Raw genomic sequence first — 17125 nt, forward strand, 5'->3', positions numbered from 1 at the left:
TTATACTCACCTATTTATTCAAAATTTCCATACATGCCTCGTATGGGGCATAGGTAAACGGGTAGTGACAGCAAAAAAAAGATATATATATATATATATATATATATATATATATATATATATATATATATATATATATATATATATATATATATATATATATATATAAGAAAGTAAATGGGGAGAGACCATACAGACGAGTACACAGGGTGCTTTTTGTAGACAATACCGATATTTAAAAAAAAGATAAGGCTATAAGTGCAACGAACGTGGCGTTCTTGCAGACGACTTCCTAGGCGAGACGGACATACTTAGCAGCTAATAATCTGAGCTTCACACGACCGTTTACCAAAAATTTATGAAGTTTATGAGTGCCTTAGGGGCAGTTGTTTAAATGGCGAATTTAAAGGCACTCGCATTTTAATGCACCCTCATTTAAAAAAAAGAAACGTGAAAGTCACACCTAAATAGAGATATTGATCATCGGATTTAAACGGTAAATCTAGGTAATATTGAAACACTTTTCGTTACACGTGGTTTTCGTTACATGCAACATCTTTACATGCGATTTTAGCAAGCGACTCCCCCCCCTCCCTTCTTTGACCGAGCTTAAATAGGTTTCAAGTTCAAAATACGTTCTGTTAAAAATGCACCCCCCCACACACACACACACGCGCACACACCTACACACGCACGCAACCCCCCCCCCCCCCCACACACACACGCACGCACACGCATGCACGCGCGCGCACACACACACACACACACATACACACACACACACACACACACACACACACACACACACACGCACACACACACGCACGCACGCACGCATACACTTCTCGTCTTTCGAGAAGTTGATCAGAGCGCAGAAAGTTTCGAGTCGTTAGCCATACTCGTCCCACGAAACAGGCGTGTTGTACTTAGCAGTGCTCTCCGACACCGCTGCTCGTTGCGGTGCTGGCTGCGAACAGAGTATCAATGTTTTCTTGCTACTTTGTTGCAAAATATCGCGCTACAATATATCGGGGAATGGCGAGACTGCAACACAAGCTGGACTAGACAAGGGCGAGTGCAGCACCATTTCATCTGGTGTGTTATCACGACTTGAATATATGCCATCCTCCCCTGACAGTGGCGAGTTTTCGGGACTACGATAGGAGCGCTCAGAGTCTGTGTAGAGCGGAGGGTACCTCTGCTGTACACACACGCCAGTTCCAGTTCTACATCATCATCTGGCAGTGGAGGAAGACTTGAAGCACTGAAGTCAAATTAAAGCCCTTGCGCTGGAAATGCTTTCACCACGCAGCATTGTATTTCCTGGGCTCCCCTCGAACGGCAGTGCTCCGTATGAACTCTACCAATTTTCTTCGATGACTCGGAAACAGCTGACTCGGAAACAGGTGAAAGTGAAACGGGAAACAAGTGAAAAGCCGAGCCCGATGATTTCGCTGGGTCGCGCGTCTTCAAACCTGGCACTCAACAAATCGGCATGGGGCTCCAGCGGGTGGCAGTGTGTATGGCGAGACAAAAATAGTTAGGGGAATGCAGCCGGGAGTTTCGAATATAGAACCGAAGTCTATCGAACTCAACGTTGTTGGTCGTACAGATAGCGATCGGTTGCACAGCGTCGGGGTTGTCTGCGAGGTGTCTACGACAACGAAAGGGGGAGCTTTTTTGCTTCTATGTGACGCAAAGTGGCCTTTCGCAGCATTGCCGCTGAAGAACCAAGCCTCGCGATGCACTTGAATCGCCTGAGCTTGACAACGTGCCTCATGCAGCCGAGCTGTCCATGGTCGAACGTGGAACAAAGGGAGATCAAAGAGAACAAAGACTGGCTGGAAGGTGTGACATATTGCCCAGATGACAGGCCCGCTCTGCGTGCAGTGAGATAGGTGGCCTGCGCTTAGGGCCTACCATATATAGTAGTATTTCCGTATTCATGCCTTCATGAAGCTCTGCCGGGCCCAGGTGGGATGATGTTTGGTGGCCTCTGCACATTTGTAGATTGATGACTGTCGGGAGCTGTCGTGGCGTAGCAAGCTAAGTAAAATGGGAAGTTGTGGTGGGCGGCGTGCTTCCTGACGGCAAAGCTGGAGCGGGTGACGTCAGCGGGGGAGTCTGTGCTTTTATGTACCCGTTGATTAGTGAGCGTAGAGTAGGCGTCACCGACTGATCGGAAGTGGCAAAGACGTGTTGCGAGGAGCACGCGTTGTCAGAATCCCAAAGCTGCAACAGCGACTGGCGACCGGGGACTGCAGCGGGCTGTCTGCGGAAGAGTGCCGGCCGTACCGACCACAGGCGTAGCTTAGCCGGCCGAAAGCAACTATCAGACCTGCGCTCCATTTCACCTACGACAGGTGCGCGCTGTCTTCGTTTTCATCCCATCTCTTGGCAGCACCTCGAAGTCACCCCTCTGCAACCAGCCATTTTGTTGTGTGGTCAAATCAGGCATGCTGAGTGTCCATCCCTTGATGGCTCGGAGGTCAATGTGGTCCCGATAGGAATATCCATAGAATTGGAAGAGAATATAGCTATATGACGAAGAAGACGTGAGCGGTGGCCCTTAGCCGCTCTAAGGTCAATGAAGTCCTGGGAGAACGATTCATAGCAAGGGAAGCGCGGACGTCGTTCTCTGGTAGCAGGAACCCCGGATGGCTAGACACAAGGACTACGTAGAACGGTGCTCGAGGCCGGACAGCTTTGAGTTTGGATTTCAACGACTGGCGCGCAGTAATGAAAAAAAAAAGAGACAGGAAGCCATCCATATACCAATGCCTATCTTGACTCTCACTTCCTCTTTTTTATCTTCATTGCCCATCCCTCGAGCCCGTCCTGTGCATTTCATCCTTAAAATATGCAGGGTGTCACAACTATCACGCAGCAAGCTTTAAAGAAATGCAAATGCCACGTAGCTGGACAGAGCCAAGGGAATGTTATTTGTCGTCGCTTGGAGTACTTAATCAACTTCTCAAATATAATTAGGAGAAAAGTGCCACTGAGAAAATTGTAGAGCAACGTTAAAAGAAGACCAATCCTTCCCCTACCGGAAAATGGGGGTAAGCGAAGTTTTGTCCTGCCTGCACCTGATCTTCGTCACAGTTAAGTAACCCACAGGTAACGGTGCCGGATTGCTTCGACCTCTCGCTCCCTCAGCTCTGGATCTTCTCATTGCTGTCGGATTGCCTGGGCTCGGGCTGCATAAAGGCGCGTTTATAGACCGATGTTGTCGGAGCGCGGGCGAGCGTCCTTAGGTGATGGCGGTGAAAAGCATTTAATGGGCTATATATACAGAGAGGTGCTCGGGGAGAGACCTCTAGTGGCTCGCGCCCTTTGAAATACTGCATGGGTGGAGTCTCTCATTCCGGGACCCCGTTGGTCTTGACCATGGCACATGTCCGCCGAACTAGGGCTTGTTGGGCCTATAGTTCTTGGCAGCCGAGTAGGGCCGCTTCCCAGTCCTCTCGGGAAGAGGTGATGGGGGGGGAGAGAGAAGGATTTTGCCTGCGTGCCTAAACCATGTGGAAGGTGTCGGCCACCTCCCTACAGAATGAGCAGCTGCCATCAAAAGAAGGATCAAAGTGCTTGAGAACCGCCAGGCAGCGTCGTTAGACGCCATGCGCGCCGGAGCGCATTCGCCGCATCCGGTTACGTTGGCGGCGCCAGTGCGTCGAACCATCGGCCGAACTATCGATGCTGTTGTTTTTGCCAGCGTGACGTAAAGTGTGCGCGCGTTCACGCTACGGTGGACTATATTTAGTTCTTAATGGCTGAATCGGCGCGCCTACGGCGAGCTCTTTCACGGGCGACTTCTCACCGCCGCTCGTCGAAGGCTGCCAGTATCTCGGGGGTTCGCACAACGCGTGGCCGACCCATCTGTTCTGGACGCACTGGGTGGAAACGATGCCGGCGCAGGCGCTCGATACCCTTTCCAACCCTTTCCCTCTCCGGTGGAAGCGAAATGGCTCTGATTGGTCGCGCGTGGCGTGAGTGCGCACCTATACAGCTGGAATCCTTGCTAATGGCTCAGGCTCCGGCGCAGCTGCCAACTCACCATACCGCCCTTTGTCGCAGCTGCTCTGCTCTGGGAGAACCTGGGTTTTTGTATGACTACATCGCCATCGAAACTTGTGAGCCAACACAAGCTTCGCTTGAAAACTCCTGATACAGCTTCCTGTTACTCAACACGTGCTACATAAAAGTGTTTTCCCGAGCGTGAAATAAGCCCCCGAATACACGCAAAATTGCCGCGCGAGGCACTTTGCATGTATTCGCGACCTTCTTTCACGCTCAGAAAAACACTGATGTAGCAGATATTGAGCAACAGTAAGTTGTATCGGGAGTTTTTCATTTTGCTTTACAATTTCCTCATGGACAGGTTTCATAAAGTTATGATATCTGAGGAGTTGATTACTTAATTAATACTGATAATGGAATTAGGTAGAAGGCAAAAAAAATAATCTGAGTGTCTCCAAGCTACGACAAACAACATTACCTTGGCTCTGTCCAGTTACGTGGCATTTGCATATATTTAAATCTTGGTGCATGGTAGTTGAGACTCTCTGTACAAATGGTTACAAGTAACTCGTTGTACTGTGCACTTCCTTTTTTGAAAGCATGAATTGTTTAAGCTCCCGTTGTCGGCGCCCTCCCAGTAACCTTGAGCCAAAAACAAAAGCCGTTATCCGGGCAAGTTGCGAGAACAAAACGAGATCATACGGGCAATCAATTAAAGCATAAAGAATGTGGTCTCTGGCCGCGAACCCTTTTTACAGGACCGCGCATTACATACGCTAGTCATTTCCCAAACAAGTTGCAAACATATTGCTTTCTAGTTCTTCCTAATGTTTGTTCGCAGTATCAGTGAGGCTGTAACTTCTGGTACGCTGAAGTTTTATTTGTCATTTCCAATAGCGACGTTCAAAAGGCAGATATAGGGCACTATACACTTCCTTGTCATCTTTTGGCGCTGAGCGCGAAACGCCAGCGGCCCATTAGAATGTGAAGATATCTACTAAGGTGCTGGTTTAGGCACCTCTGAACTCCTTGAAGTCCTTGGGTTCAGAGATAGCAAGGGTAAAGTAAACATCAAAAACCACAAAGAACGGAGGCGTACAAAAGCAGAGTTCCTAGTGAGGATTCAAAAAGTTTGATACTGGGAATTCTTTGTGTTTGTGGGTTTTCTAAAAAAAATAGGGAACACATTAGGCAAAATAAGAAGAAGAGCTTGGTGGCACAGCCCACCACCCGGTTCAAAGGGGACGCTCATATCATCCATCCATCCATTCAAGTAGCAGTGCCATGAGGCCGATTGTGGTTAGCTAAGAGGCGCCAGATGAAACAAAGCGAATGAACGTTAATGGAAGCAGTGGCACCGGTGCACCTGGCGATGACGTTGCGTGGTGGCTTAAAAGCGAGTCCTTGAGGTAACTTTCAAAGTGAAAGCCCTAATGAATGGGCGTATTGCGTTTCCTCCCGACGACGCTTTTGAGACTTTTCCTCTCGCGTGATCCGGAAGACGTAAAAGGACACCACTTCAATACAGAGCCAGAGGATTGAAAGGAAGGTTGTGTGCAAGAACTCTCGCTTTAAAAAAAAAGTAGGAAAAAATACAAAGTTGCAAGTTGCAAAAGAGCACTTGCTTTACCAATGCATATTCTGCAGAAACGTTCAAGGTGAGACAAGTTTTATCACAAACACGTTAGCTGCCGCAAACCGCTGAAAAGGAAGTACTTCAGTTTCCTCGAAAAGCAAGCTTTACGAACACTATGCTTAGTTGAATGTGACAGGGATGACTAGAACAGTCAGCGGAGGAAAAAGCTCAGTGCCCTTCTACTCTGTGAAGTAGAATGACCAGCGAAGCTGTGCATGTGGGCCCCTTCATGGCGAACTGCACTTTCACCGCGGGTAGTCCCAGCATTGCACTACCTGCGGGATCGGCGCACGCATGGGTGGTTTTGTGTCTACGCACGGAAACGATACAAGGGGAACTAGCCCTTCGAAGCTCGGCTGTAGAAAAAGAATGCGCTCTGAGGTGTTTTGCAACTCCTGCGTTTTAAATATGACGCTCTTATCATCCATCTTTGCTCTCTGCGTTTCCGCCATAAATTCTGGCCCCAGGGGTTTCACTATTACGGATATAACAATAGTAATTAATTAAGGAAAAATGAGAGATCCACACAATCGTAGCAGTTGCTACAAAGGAAACCCGTACGGGCTTCTAGAACGAAAAGTCTCTCAGTTGAAAAAACAAAAAAATACAATCTAGCATTTGCTATGATTGGGTGGATGTCTCATTTTACCTCAATTAATTACTACTATTAATCTTACGGGTTTCCACATAACTATTACGTCAGAGATAACAACAGTATACCGGCTTGTCTTCACTTTTATTTATCATACCAACGAATCACTATTCGGCCGCTTCTGCTGGGACCCGAACCGGCTATCTCGCTTCGAGCAACGAACGGGGTGACATATTTTTTAAATTTAGAAATATCTTACATGCCTTAAAGTGAGGCATTCAGTAAAGGGGGGCAGCACACAGAAGATACACAGAATATATTACTTTATAAAACCGTAGCAGTTTACATACTACAACCGTAAGTATAACCTCTGAATTACCGCTGCGAGCACGCCAAGCCGTCCAGCAGCAGCTTCAGCTCTCATTGCACTCACTCGGGTTCTAGTGGCTGGAAAAAAATGAGCATGCCATAAATTAACGCCTTATACTGTCTCTCCTCATAAGCGGCAACGTAGCTGAACCCCTCACACAATACACACCCCGACCGGAAGGGTCGCTCGCCCTTCTCAGTTTTAAGTTTGCCGCTGCTACCGTCTTTTCACACGCAGGACACGCTCTTCACCCAAAGGGAAACGCTTTTGCTTTGGTCCAGAGCTCAAACTCTTCGGCTTTCCACGAGCTGCGGTAGCTCACTGCAATGTCATTCTTGTAGTCTTGACGGATGTTCCACGTATTTATGTCACGGCATAGGTCAGTGCCCCGTGTTCTGGAGAAGTGTGGATCTTTTACCCCAAGCCGGCTCCCATCAAGTAAGCTCGCAGTTAGTGACTCAGCCCACTCTGGGATATGTGGACAATGACCCCTTGTGGCCTAGCCCTCCACTTATCCTATCCTATACTCCTCCTCACAGAGTCCGTGCAGTGCTGCGACGGCTAGAGCTGGTTTTAGTCGACCAGTAACGATAGCAGAAAGCGAAGAAGGCTCTCCAGTTGTTTCGTAATAATAATTATGTGGCTCTTCCATTTAATACCTGTATTACCTACCTATAATGTCCACAGACCTACAGTCGCCCAAAGGACATCATAGTATATATTATTATTGTTTATTTAATGATACCTCAAATGACCCCAGACACGAGGTTTCAAAGGAGGGATGAGTCATTATTTAGTGATAATGATTTGATGGCAATATTGAAATGATGTACGTCAGAGTGGAGCACAGCCTGTTCGCGAAGAGTATTCCAGCCCCTTGCAGTCCTTCCAAAAAAAGAAAAAAGGGACAAGAAAAAAAATGGCTGTGGCTTAGGTAAGGTTAAGCCCAGGATGCGAAGCATACTAGCCTTTATTTTAGTTGTTGAACCACTGTTTAGCCTGGTGAACTGCTGTTGCTTGGCTATATTTGGTTCGGCTAGACGAAGAAACAACTCATGCATTACTTCTTCGCCTTCAAGAGTGGAACGCGACAGCGTTCCCGTCGACCCGCCAAGGGGTGTAAGACAATGGGCTACAGGGCAGCGACTACGCGCCCCGCATTGGACGCGGTGAGCGTCGAGCAAAGCAGCGTTCGGCGCGGCAACGAAATGTGCGCCTGAGCAAGAGACGCACGCCTTAGAAACAGCGCGTTTCTAAGGCAACACCGCATTCACTAGAGGCGCTTTTGTACCGCTTTGAAGCGTTGTACTCGTGGCTCAGTGGTAGCGTCTCCGTCCCACACTCCGGAGACCCTGGTTCGATTCCCACCCAGCCCGTCTTGCAAGAGTTGAGCCAAAGCCACTTCTCCTCTGTCGTGACGTCACGGTGTCACGTGATTTCATGGTCACCGCCGCGCCTGAGGAGCTGGGTTGAGCCCTCGTAATATGCTTCGCATAAAAGAGCGCAGGTGAGCAGTAGTCTGCGCCGGCGCGGGATAGACTGCTCTCGCACGGCTTGTGCGCCAGGAGACATGACAGAATTAGAGGTGCTTAAAAGTGAATAAATTATGGGGTTTTTACGTGCCAGAACCACGATCTTATTATGAGGCACGTCGTAAGGGGAGGGTCATTCCGGAAGTTTGGACCACCTGGTGTTCTTCAACGTGCACCTAAACCTAAGTACACGGGTGTTTTCGCATTTCGCCCCCATCGTAACGCAGCCGCCGTGGGCGGTATTCGATCCTGTAACCCCGTGCTCAGCAGCCCAACACCATAGCCACTAAGCAACCACGGCGGGTGCTTAAAGAGGAATGGCAAAACTTGTCGCAAAGGCACAGCCTTAATTTATGACTATAAGAATCTAAATCTAAATCCAGTAGGCAATTTAATACATTTTACATTGAAGAAAGCGGCGCAATGAAAAAGAGAAAGGAATGACGAAGCAGCAATGGAAAAATTGTCTTAATTATGGGGTTTAATGTGCCCAAACCACTTTCTGATTATGAGGCGCGCCGTAGTGGAGGACTCCGGAAATTTCGACCGCCTGGGGTTCTTTAACGTGCACCTAACTCTAAGTACACAGGTGTTTTCGCATTTGGCCCCCACCGAAAGACAACTTGACGATGACAATGACATGAGGACGATGGGATGACAGCAACTGCATGACGACGATGGTGTGAACTGACTATGGTATGAACACAACCGGATTAAGAAGTACCAATGACGATGATGGTACAATCAAGACGGCATGATGATGACGGTGTGTCAACGAATGCATCATAGAGTCTGTGGGACCACAACACAGTGACGACGATGGCATGACAAGGGGGGCATAATCATGGTTTACCGACCACAGCAAGACAACGATAGACGGACGAACAAGGAACGATGGATCGAAGAAGTTGATATGACGACGACGGAATGACGACCATGGAATGACGATGCTGAAGCGATGATGATGATGATGATGATGAAGAGGCAGTATGACGAAGATGGCATGACAAGGGTGGCATAATCTCGATTGATGGACGACAGTATGATTACAATATAATGGCGAAAAATATTGATGCCGATGGAGCGCCGAAGGCGGTGTGACGACGACGGAATGAAGACAATGAGATGATGTTAAAGTGATGAGAATTATAAAGCGACGGCATGACGATGAAGACATGACGACGACGGTGTAACGAGGACGGCTCGATAACGACGGCCTAACGAGTGTCGGATAACAAGGCTGCAATGACGACGATGCGACGCTCATGATAACTTCCCGACCCCAAGCACATTCCTAGTGCCCCAACTTATTAGACAACATGGATGAGTGGGTTGTAGTAGAACACGCGATGACTACAGCTTGACGAGAGTCAGTTCACAAAGCTATAATGATGGCGAATAAACGACCACGATGGTAGCACGGCCCGGAGCACATGCCTAGTGGCCCGAGCAGGTAGACACTTGGGCTACTGGGTCCGCATATGAGGACGGACGGACGGACGGATGGACGGACGGACGGACAGACAGACAGACAGACAGACAGACAGACAGACAGACAGACAGACAGACAGACAGACAGACGGACGGACGGACGGACGGACGGACGGACGGACGGACGGACGGACGGACGGACGGACGGACGGACGGACGGACGGACAGACAGACAGACAGACAGACAGACAGACAGACAGACAGACAGACAGACAGACAGACAGACGGACGGACGGACGGACGGACGGACAGACAGACAGACAGACAGACAGACAGACAGACAGACAGACAGACAGACAGACAGACAGGAAGGCTGGCTGGCCGGCTCAAAACGGCTGAAGTAGAGTGCTATTCGCATTAAAGGTTCCTGAAGTGTGCTAATTGCATTGTAAAGCGGTGTGCATAGTGACCGATGGTAATCACTGGTACCGTTTTCCCAATGACTGAAGAGCTCTAATAATATACATTAATCTGGGCAGCATATCGCTTCTGTGTTCTGGCCTGCCTGCGTGCCTCGACGTTCCATAAACCGACAGACACCACTGACCTATAATGTGCATAGGGCTATAATTTTCATAGTGTTCAATTTTCTGAACTTGTAAATAGCATGCCTGAGCCTAATCTGGGCCCACTGAGGCCCGAGCCCAACCCGAGTCCATAAGTGCGAGACCCGAGCCCAGCCCGGCCCCTAGTCCACAATTTCTTACCCTGCCCGAGTCCGTCCCAGGGGTCTGTCCGGTCCCGGGCTGTCGGGCCAGCCCTAGCCTCACTGTCCTGCTCCGACTTGACACACCAGCTCAAGCTGGCCAACCGAGCAAAAAAGGCAGCTAAGGCTGCTGGACTCCTGGACTGAGGGCACCACCCACTGTAGAGCCGAGGAGCTACCCACGCTTGCTTCACCCGCGTGCGGTTGCGTACAAAGTTTATTATCTCTTCCTCTCCCGGCTGACAGGCCACTCAGGGCCTTTTAACGGGACGAGGCGACGAAATCAGCAAAAATACAGGCGCACCAATTTCAGTGCAAGTGCAAGTTTCGTCTACTATGCTCTTGCCATAAGCACGACCCAGCCTTTACCGGCATTAACTCGCTGAAAGCTTCACGGCTTAACCGAGAGAGCAAGAGCGTGCGCATTCACGCTTATTTTGTTTCAGCGCATGCCACTATAGTTAGAAAAATAATAATCAAAACGTCCAAAGCAGGACAACAGATGATGAAACGTGTTTTGTTTGAGCTTCAAACTTTTTATTTCCGCACGTTAAGCGCATCCCATGATTGCGTATGTTTCAAAGAAGATTATTGCGGACACATGTTGTGACTTAGTGGCCCTCGGCGGAAAAGCTTAAATATGATATGCCGTTCCTTAGCTTGAACTAGTATAGAAAAAAAGAAACATAGTTTGGGAAAAAGGAAGCTGCTCAGTTAGTAAGGCTGGAAGTCTCCTGTCAACGGAAAAGCACCGGCCATGCACCGCAGTAGTAAATCGTACAGTGCAGATACGAGGTCCACGTCTCTTTTGAGTACCTCTCAATGCGCCTTCGCAGCTTCACAGACTTCGTCAGGTTGCACATTGCGCAAACAAAGCCTCTGAAGATTCCTCCTCATTATTTCCTAGAAATTACAAAAAAAATGTTCAAGTCGGTTCCCTGCGGTGGCCGTGGTAGCGTCATAACCCCCTTTTTCTCAGAGTGAACCTCCACAGTGCGCGCAGTGGGGACCGCTGATAGGCTCTGCTGGAGGCAAAACTACCGTTCTTAGCGGGGCCATGAAGCAAGTGTGAAAGGAGCTTGTGGTCACTGATGTCAATGTAGGTACCGAGCAGATTGTCCCGATACTAGAAAGTTGGATCCGAGCCCGTCCTTTGTGACCGCGCCCCGGACATTTACGCTGTGGCGACCAGATGAGCTCACTTTTTCTGAGTAGTAAGGCTCGTTTCTAGAAAACAAAAAAAATTGCGGAATGTAGTATTAAAGTAATGGCCACTCCCTCGTAAATACAATATCGACCACATGCCGCGTGAGAGCCCATGGTGTACTTTTTGTTTATGTTGCCATTCAGTGCCGAAGTTTGATTCGTTCGTAAAGGCCACTCTGTTGCAGTCATCCACCCTCCACTGCGGATGATCCCGTGCAAACTGCAGCCTTCTCGCCTTGCTGTTTGCCTTAAACACACGGGTTTTGGACCACACTTCTGTTCATCAATCCTACTCCACGAGACGTTGTCGCGCACGATCCTAACTAATGTCCAATCCGACTATATCCGCCACGTGGCCCGCCATGAGGAAAGGTTCTACAGAAACCACTGCAACGATGAATATGCCCTGTTCTGTTGTTTTCCGGCTCAAACATTAAGCTGCCTTAACAATGCTGTCTGTTATAGCTATTTGGCTGTGTGAATCGGCCAGTCAACGACAATCCTAGCACGCGTAGTCTCATCTATTAGTATGTGAGGTGGCATTCTTTTTCCCGCTAGACAACTACTCAATGAATGCCAGTCAGACGAAAACAAACAGCAAATACGACAGCAGGGTTGGTGACGACATTGGTACATTGGAACGCGTCTTAGAGTGGGCTCACAGCTTTCAACCTGCTTGAAACCAGATCGGAAAGTTGCTCATCCTCTCGTGCACTGCTTTTTCTTGCCCCTGTTGTACCATTGTATCACAGGTTTGCATGTGTTGTTCATTATATTTCGGCGCATGCCCACTACAGCGGCATAGGTTTAAAAAAAAGAAAATTCAGTGCCGATGTTGCGGTAAATTCGTTAGCATTAGGTGTTATGTAGTCAATTCAGAAGAAGCCAATAAACAGTGACACGAGGGACAGCGGGGGGAAAATTATTTGTAGTTGCTAATTGAGATAAAGAAATGCTCTTCTAAGCCCTCCCACCTCCCTCTAACTCTACGGTATGACCTACTTCCCACACTTCACACTTTTTTTCACTTTGACACTAATGCTAACGCATTAAGAAAACAGACACAGCCAGGCGCACACATCCATGCTATCTATGATAAGCGGGGGAACTTCCACCCAGTTAATCGCGGCACGCACTGTGTCGTGCTTGTGTAACATTTATGCCCCGTGAGAAAATGTGGCCGCAAGATAATTAGTAAAATTCAGTATAGCCAGAGAGTTGGCTGTGCATTTAGGGCTCACGTACAGCCCACATAGCGCGACTACGTTACTACCGACAATAACGTGGGAGCCTGGCTGCGTTTTCTGCTTCCCCATTCAATTTCATTTTCAGCTAGCTACGTGGTTATCTTCATTTAACTTACTATCTGCGTGCAGTCCTACACAAACGACGCCGAAGAATAATGAGAGCGTGATGACGTGGCACGCAATGACTATTAAAGAAAAAAAAATGAATGCGAAGTCTTTTATTTCTTTTGCTCCTATTACAGATGTGTCTCGCCTGATACTAAGCGCACCCAAAGTTCGTCTTAATGACCGCGAACTCGAGGGGTGCGCCGCTTCCTGCTTGCGTGTTTTGCCACATCACACACGGGTCTGCACAAGATCGTTCAAGTGCAGGAAGACGCAGCACATTATTACCCCTCGACTTGCACAACAGGGACTGGCGCCCGTGAAATGCACTTGCGTGTATCGGCCGCGTTAAGAAAGGATTTCTGGAAAGGGAGAGAAAGAAAAAAAGAAGTGTGTCAGGAAGGCATACAAGCCTCTTCGCTGCCGTTTGTCGAGTTCTACGATCTCTTCTCGGCTGCCCTCCCTCCCCCCCCCCTCCTCCATCCTTCTCCCCGCACCCTGCTCGGACGAGTCACGTACGTGCCCTCTCTCCCCCCCGAAATTGCGTGGCCCGCCGGCTCCACGCACGTGGACTAGTTACGAACGCGGTGGTCAGCTTCGCATTGTGGCCCCCCGAAACGCGGCGGCTCCCGCGTGCCTTCGACGCGCCGTGCAAGCCGGCAAATCTTCGTTCCTGCTTCTCCAGCGCCGGTGCTGTGGGCAGCGGATCGAATCGACCGTGTCGTCTTCTTGAACTTGGCGTGATTACGACCGAGCCTCCCGACAGATACGATGTCGCTACTAGCGCCCGGAATAATGACGCCGATCATGGACATGTATAGGTACGTGCTCTCTAAACGGGACCCGCGCACGGAAGGCTGGACCCTCGTGGCCGATCCCAAGTTTGTGTTCCCGTTGCTGTTTGGCTACATCTTCGTGGTCAAGATCGGTGGCCCACGATGGATGATGAACCGCAAGCCATTCGAGCTCAAGCCCATCATCATGGTCTACAACTTGGCGATGGTGATCGCCAACATCTTCTTCTTTTACCAGTACGTTCGCCATTCCTACCTGGGCGGAGGTTACAACGTCTTCTGTCAGGGCGTCAGCTATTCCCGTGACGAGAACGCCATGACCATCCTCAGCCTGACGTGGTGGTACCTGTTCGTGCGCATTGCCGACTTCTTCGACACCCTCTTCTTCTTGGCTAGGAAGAAGTTCTCCCACATCACTGTGCTTCACGTACTTCATCATTTCCTCGTGGTGTTCAGCGGCTGGCTCTGGATCACCTTCGGGTGCGACGGTCAAGTGCTAATGGGTATCTGCTTCAACTCGTTCATTCACATCATCATGTATTCGTACTACTTCCTCAGTGCCCTTGGTCCTGCGGTGCAGAAGTACTTGTGGTGGAAAAAGTACCTTACTCGTCTGCAGATCTTCCAGTTCGTCTTTCTTACCCTGCACGTGTCAATACCGATCTTCTATGACTGCGGGTACCCAATGGTACTTACCGTGCTCGCGTCTGCGCAAGGCACCCTGGGACTGGTGCTGTTCATTAACTTTTACATCAACGCTTACGCCTCAAACAGAAACTTGGACTTCTGCACAGTGCAAGGAGATAAAAGGGACTGACCACTATGAGGTGCGTGGCTCTTTGAGTCGTTTGTGAAAACAGCGGTACCGCACACGGAAGGTGGCTTGGGTGAACACTGTTGTAACGGGTTTCAACTCTAGTTGTAAAACGCGAGGCGAACTGCAGTCGGGAGTGCCAACTTGATCACTGACAGAGCTCCCACGCAGAAGTTACAAAGCCTCTCATTCGCAAGAAACCCTTTCTCTCGCGCTGTCATGCTTCTCACGGGCTTTCCTTACGAAGTGTTCTTGCGCACGAGCGGCTTTGTGAACTCGGGTTTAGCTTGTTGTTACGTACCTTGCATTTCTAGTTTGTCACGGCTTCACTCACATTTGTTGTTCATGTATTGTGTTTTTCACCGGTGTTATTGCGAGCGCTTATATTTTTTTTGTGTGTGTATGTGTGCGACATAATTTTTCGTAACTTTCAGTATTTCATGCTGTAAACTCGAGCAACCACTCACTACCGATGTAACAGAGGCATTGCCGTTAGTATTTGTTGCATTCTTACCGGAACTAGATTTACCCTCTGCAGCGTAACGCCGTAAACCCCTTGTAGATGGTCGCTAACATCGTAATGACGTCATTGTATCATTTCTATGAGAAGGAAATCGATGCTATAAAGGACAGTTACAAAAGGATTAGGATTGTTCGCCTTCTGCGCAGCATAACTTGAGTAGATGGCCGCAGTGCTCCAGCAGAAAAATCACCCATAACCATAAGTACCGCGTAAAATGCCTTCAGAAGCGACATTAGATCACCTCAATTATTCACGGTACACCCAATCAAAAGAGAGAAAACAAATTGACGGAGAAAATTTATCATCTTGGTTAATTACGGCAAAAAGCTAGTCATCGTAATCTATAGCTATGAGGATGAAGACGTTCGGTGAATAAATATGCCACAAGTGTTTCCAACCACTGAGGCAAGGTGAGAGTGCTTGTTTAACGTTTCTTTTGTAACTGGTGGCAAGAATAAATGTTCTAAATGCTCATGACCACGTAATCGATGTGACTGCTATGTTCAATATTTGACACTCCAAGCCATCACACGTGCTCTTCGATGAAAGAACACCGGCGATAGGCTGGTTGTGCAACTGATAAGTATTGATGGAGTGCAAATATTGCATGTCAATATCAACTCCATGCTGCACGCGCCATTCTGCCACACACACACGAGCAACGATATACAAAAAAAAGAAAGATTTTGCGCGCCAAAATCGTGGACTGATTGTGAGGCACGTGGTAGCGCCAACTACAACGTGCCTCCGGTATATTTCGGCCACTCGGGGTTCTTTAACGTGCACCTAAACCTAAGTACGCGAGTGTTTTCGCATTTCGCCTCCTATGGAATGGCGGCTGCCGCGGCCGTGATCAGACCCACGACCTCGAGGTCAGCAGCGCAGTGCCCTAGCCACTGAGCTACCGTGGCAGGTGCAGCAGGAATGGGAGCCAGCAATCGTGTCACGAGTCATTCTGGCGGGAAGTCATCAGGAAGCCATCAATCGTGCGCCACACAGAGCAGTTCCAGGCTCCTCGTTCAGTGCTTGCGCTCTTTTCAGGGTGCGGTGAGTAATCTGCGTGTCCCACATCGAGGTTGGCAAGGTCAACGCCAACCACGCAGTTTACATAGCCGTCTCAGACCAGGGGACGAGTATAATTGTTCGCCGACCGTAAATGTCCCAGTCCTTCTATTTGCTCGGCTTCTGTTGGGAGGGCTCCCGGGCATGAACTTGTCGCTCGTGCAATTGTTTTCCCAATCAGGCCGTGCCACCCGCCTGACTAATCAAACATCACTTCTGTGCTGAGAGCTCCTATAGCCCTCCGCCGGCTAGACTTCCGTGTGTACCTCGTTCGACGACACCGAGCGAGTCTTGCGACCGAGCAGCGTTCGGTTCGGTGCCCCGTGACCTGTACGACAAAGAACGGCAGCCCCTGAATTATCCGCTCGAATCACCGTCACCAGTTGTGGTTTTTCTTGTGTTTTGGTTCGTTCTCACGTGGTGCCTTTTTTATATCTTAGGTTGTGAGAGCAGGACCCCACCGACCTTGTTCGCAAGAAGATTCAGCGCTAGCCCATTTCCCAACACAGTTCCTGAAGCAAGGTAAGTCAGGGATTCTGGGTAATGCAAACATTAGACCCCCCATGGTTGGAGCGGCCCTATTTATTTGGCACAGCTCCGGAAGCTAATTTTTCCAAAACTAATGTGATTTAAACATTGTAGTTTATTTTTTTTTATTTTGAGTAGGTTGAAGTAGGTAGGATAAAAGCTGCAATTGCAGCGTGAGAAACGCCCCGCCCCCTACGCTCACAAGACTTGGCAGTGCGGAGCTGCCGCGTGGTTTCTACAAGGAACACAAAATATACACAAATGAGTGATATGCCCGAGAAACGCACAACTTACTCCCCAATGCAATTCTAAAAATGACAATGGCAAAATTTTACAATTTTGGGTAATTTTACATATCGGAAACCCAAACACGCGATAAAGAAATGTGACACATTGGGACAATCCCGCTTAGTTACGCGCTCTGGCAATTTTAAACTTCGAAAATTTCAAACTTATTTCGTGTGTGTAGTGTACGAGACCTTGGCTGTGACAAGCATCC

General features: G+C 48.9%; 1 protein-coding gene across 1 annotated transcript; it reads left to right on the forward strand.

Annotated features, from left to right (window-relative positions):
* The first annotated feature begins 13385 nt into the window (after nt 1-13385).
* LOC135898744 (very long chain fatty acid elongase AAEL008004-like) lies at nt 13386-15513 on the forward strand. The gene has a single exon (XM_065427873.1). It carries the CDS (start codon nt 13677-13679, stop codon nt 14514-14516), a length of 840 nt encoding a protein of 279 aa, XP_065283945.1. The 5' UTR covers nt 13386-13676; the 3' UTR covers nt 14517-15513.
* The last annotated feature ends 1612 nt before the right edge of the window (nt 15514-17125 follow it).

This window comes from Dermacentor albipictus, chromosome 3 (assembly GCF_038994185.2).
Source record: "Dermacentor albipictus isolate Rhodes 1998 colony chromosome 3, USDA_Dalb.pri_finalv2, whole genome shotgun sequence".
NCBI lineage: Eukaryota > Metazoa > Arthropoda > Arachnida > Ixodida > Ixodidae > Dermacentor > Dermacentor albipictus.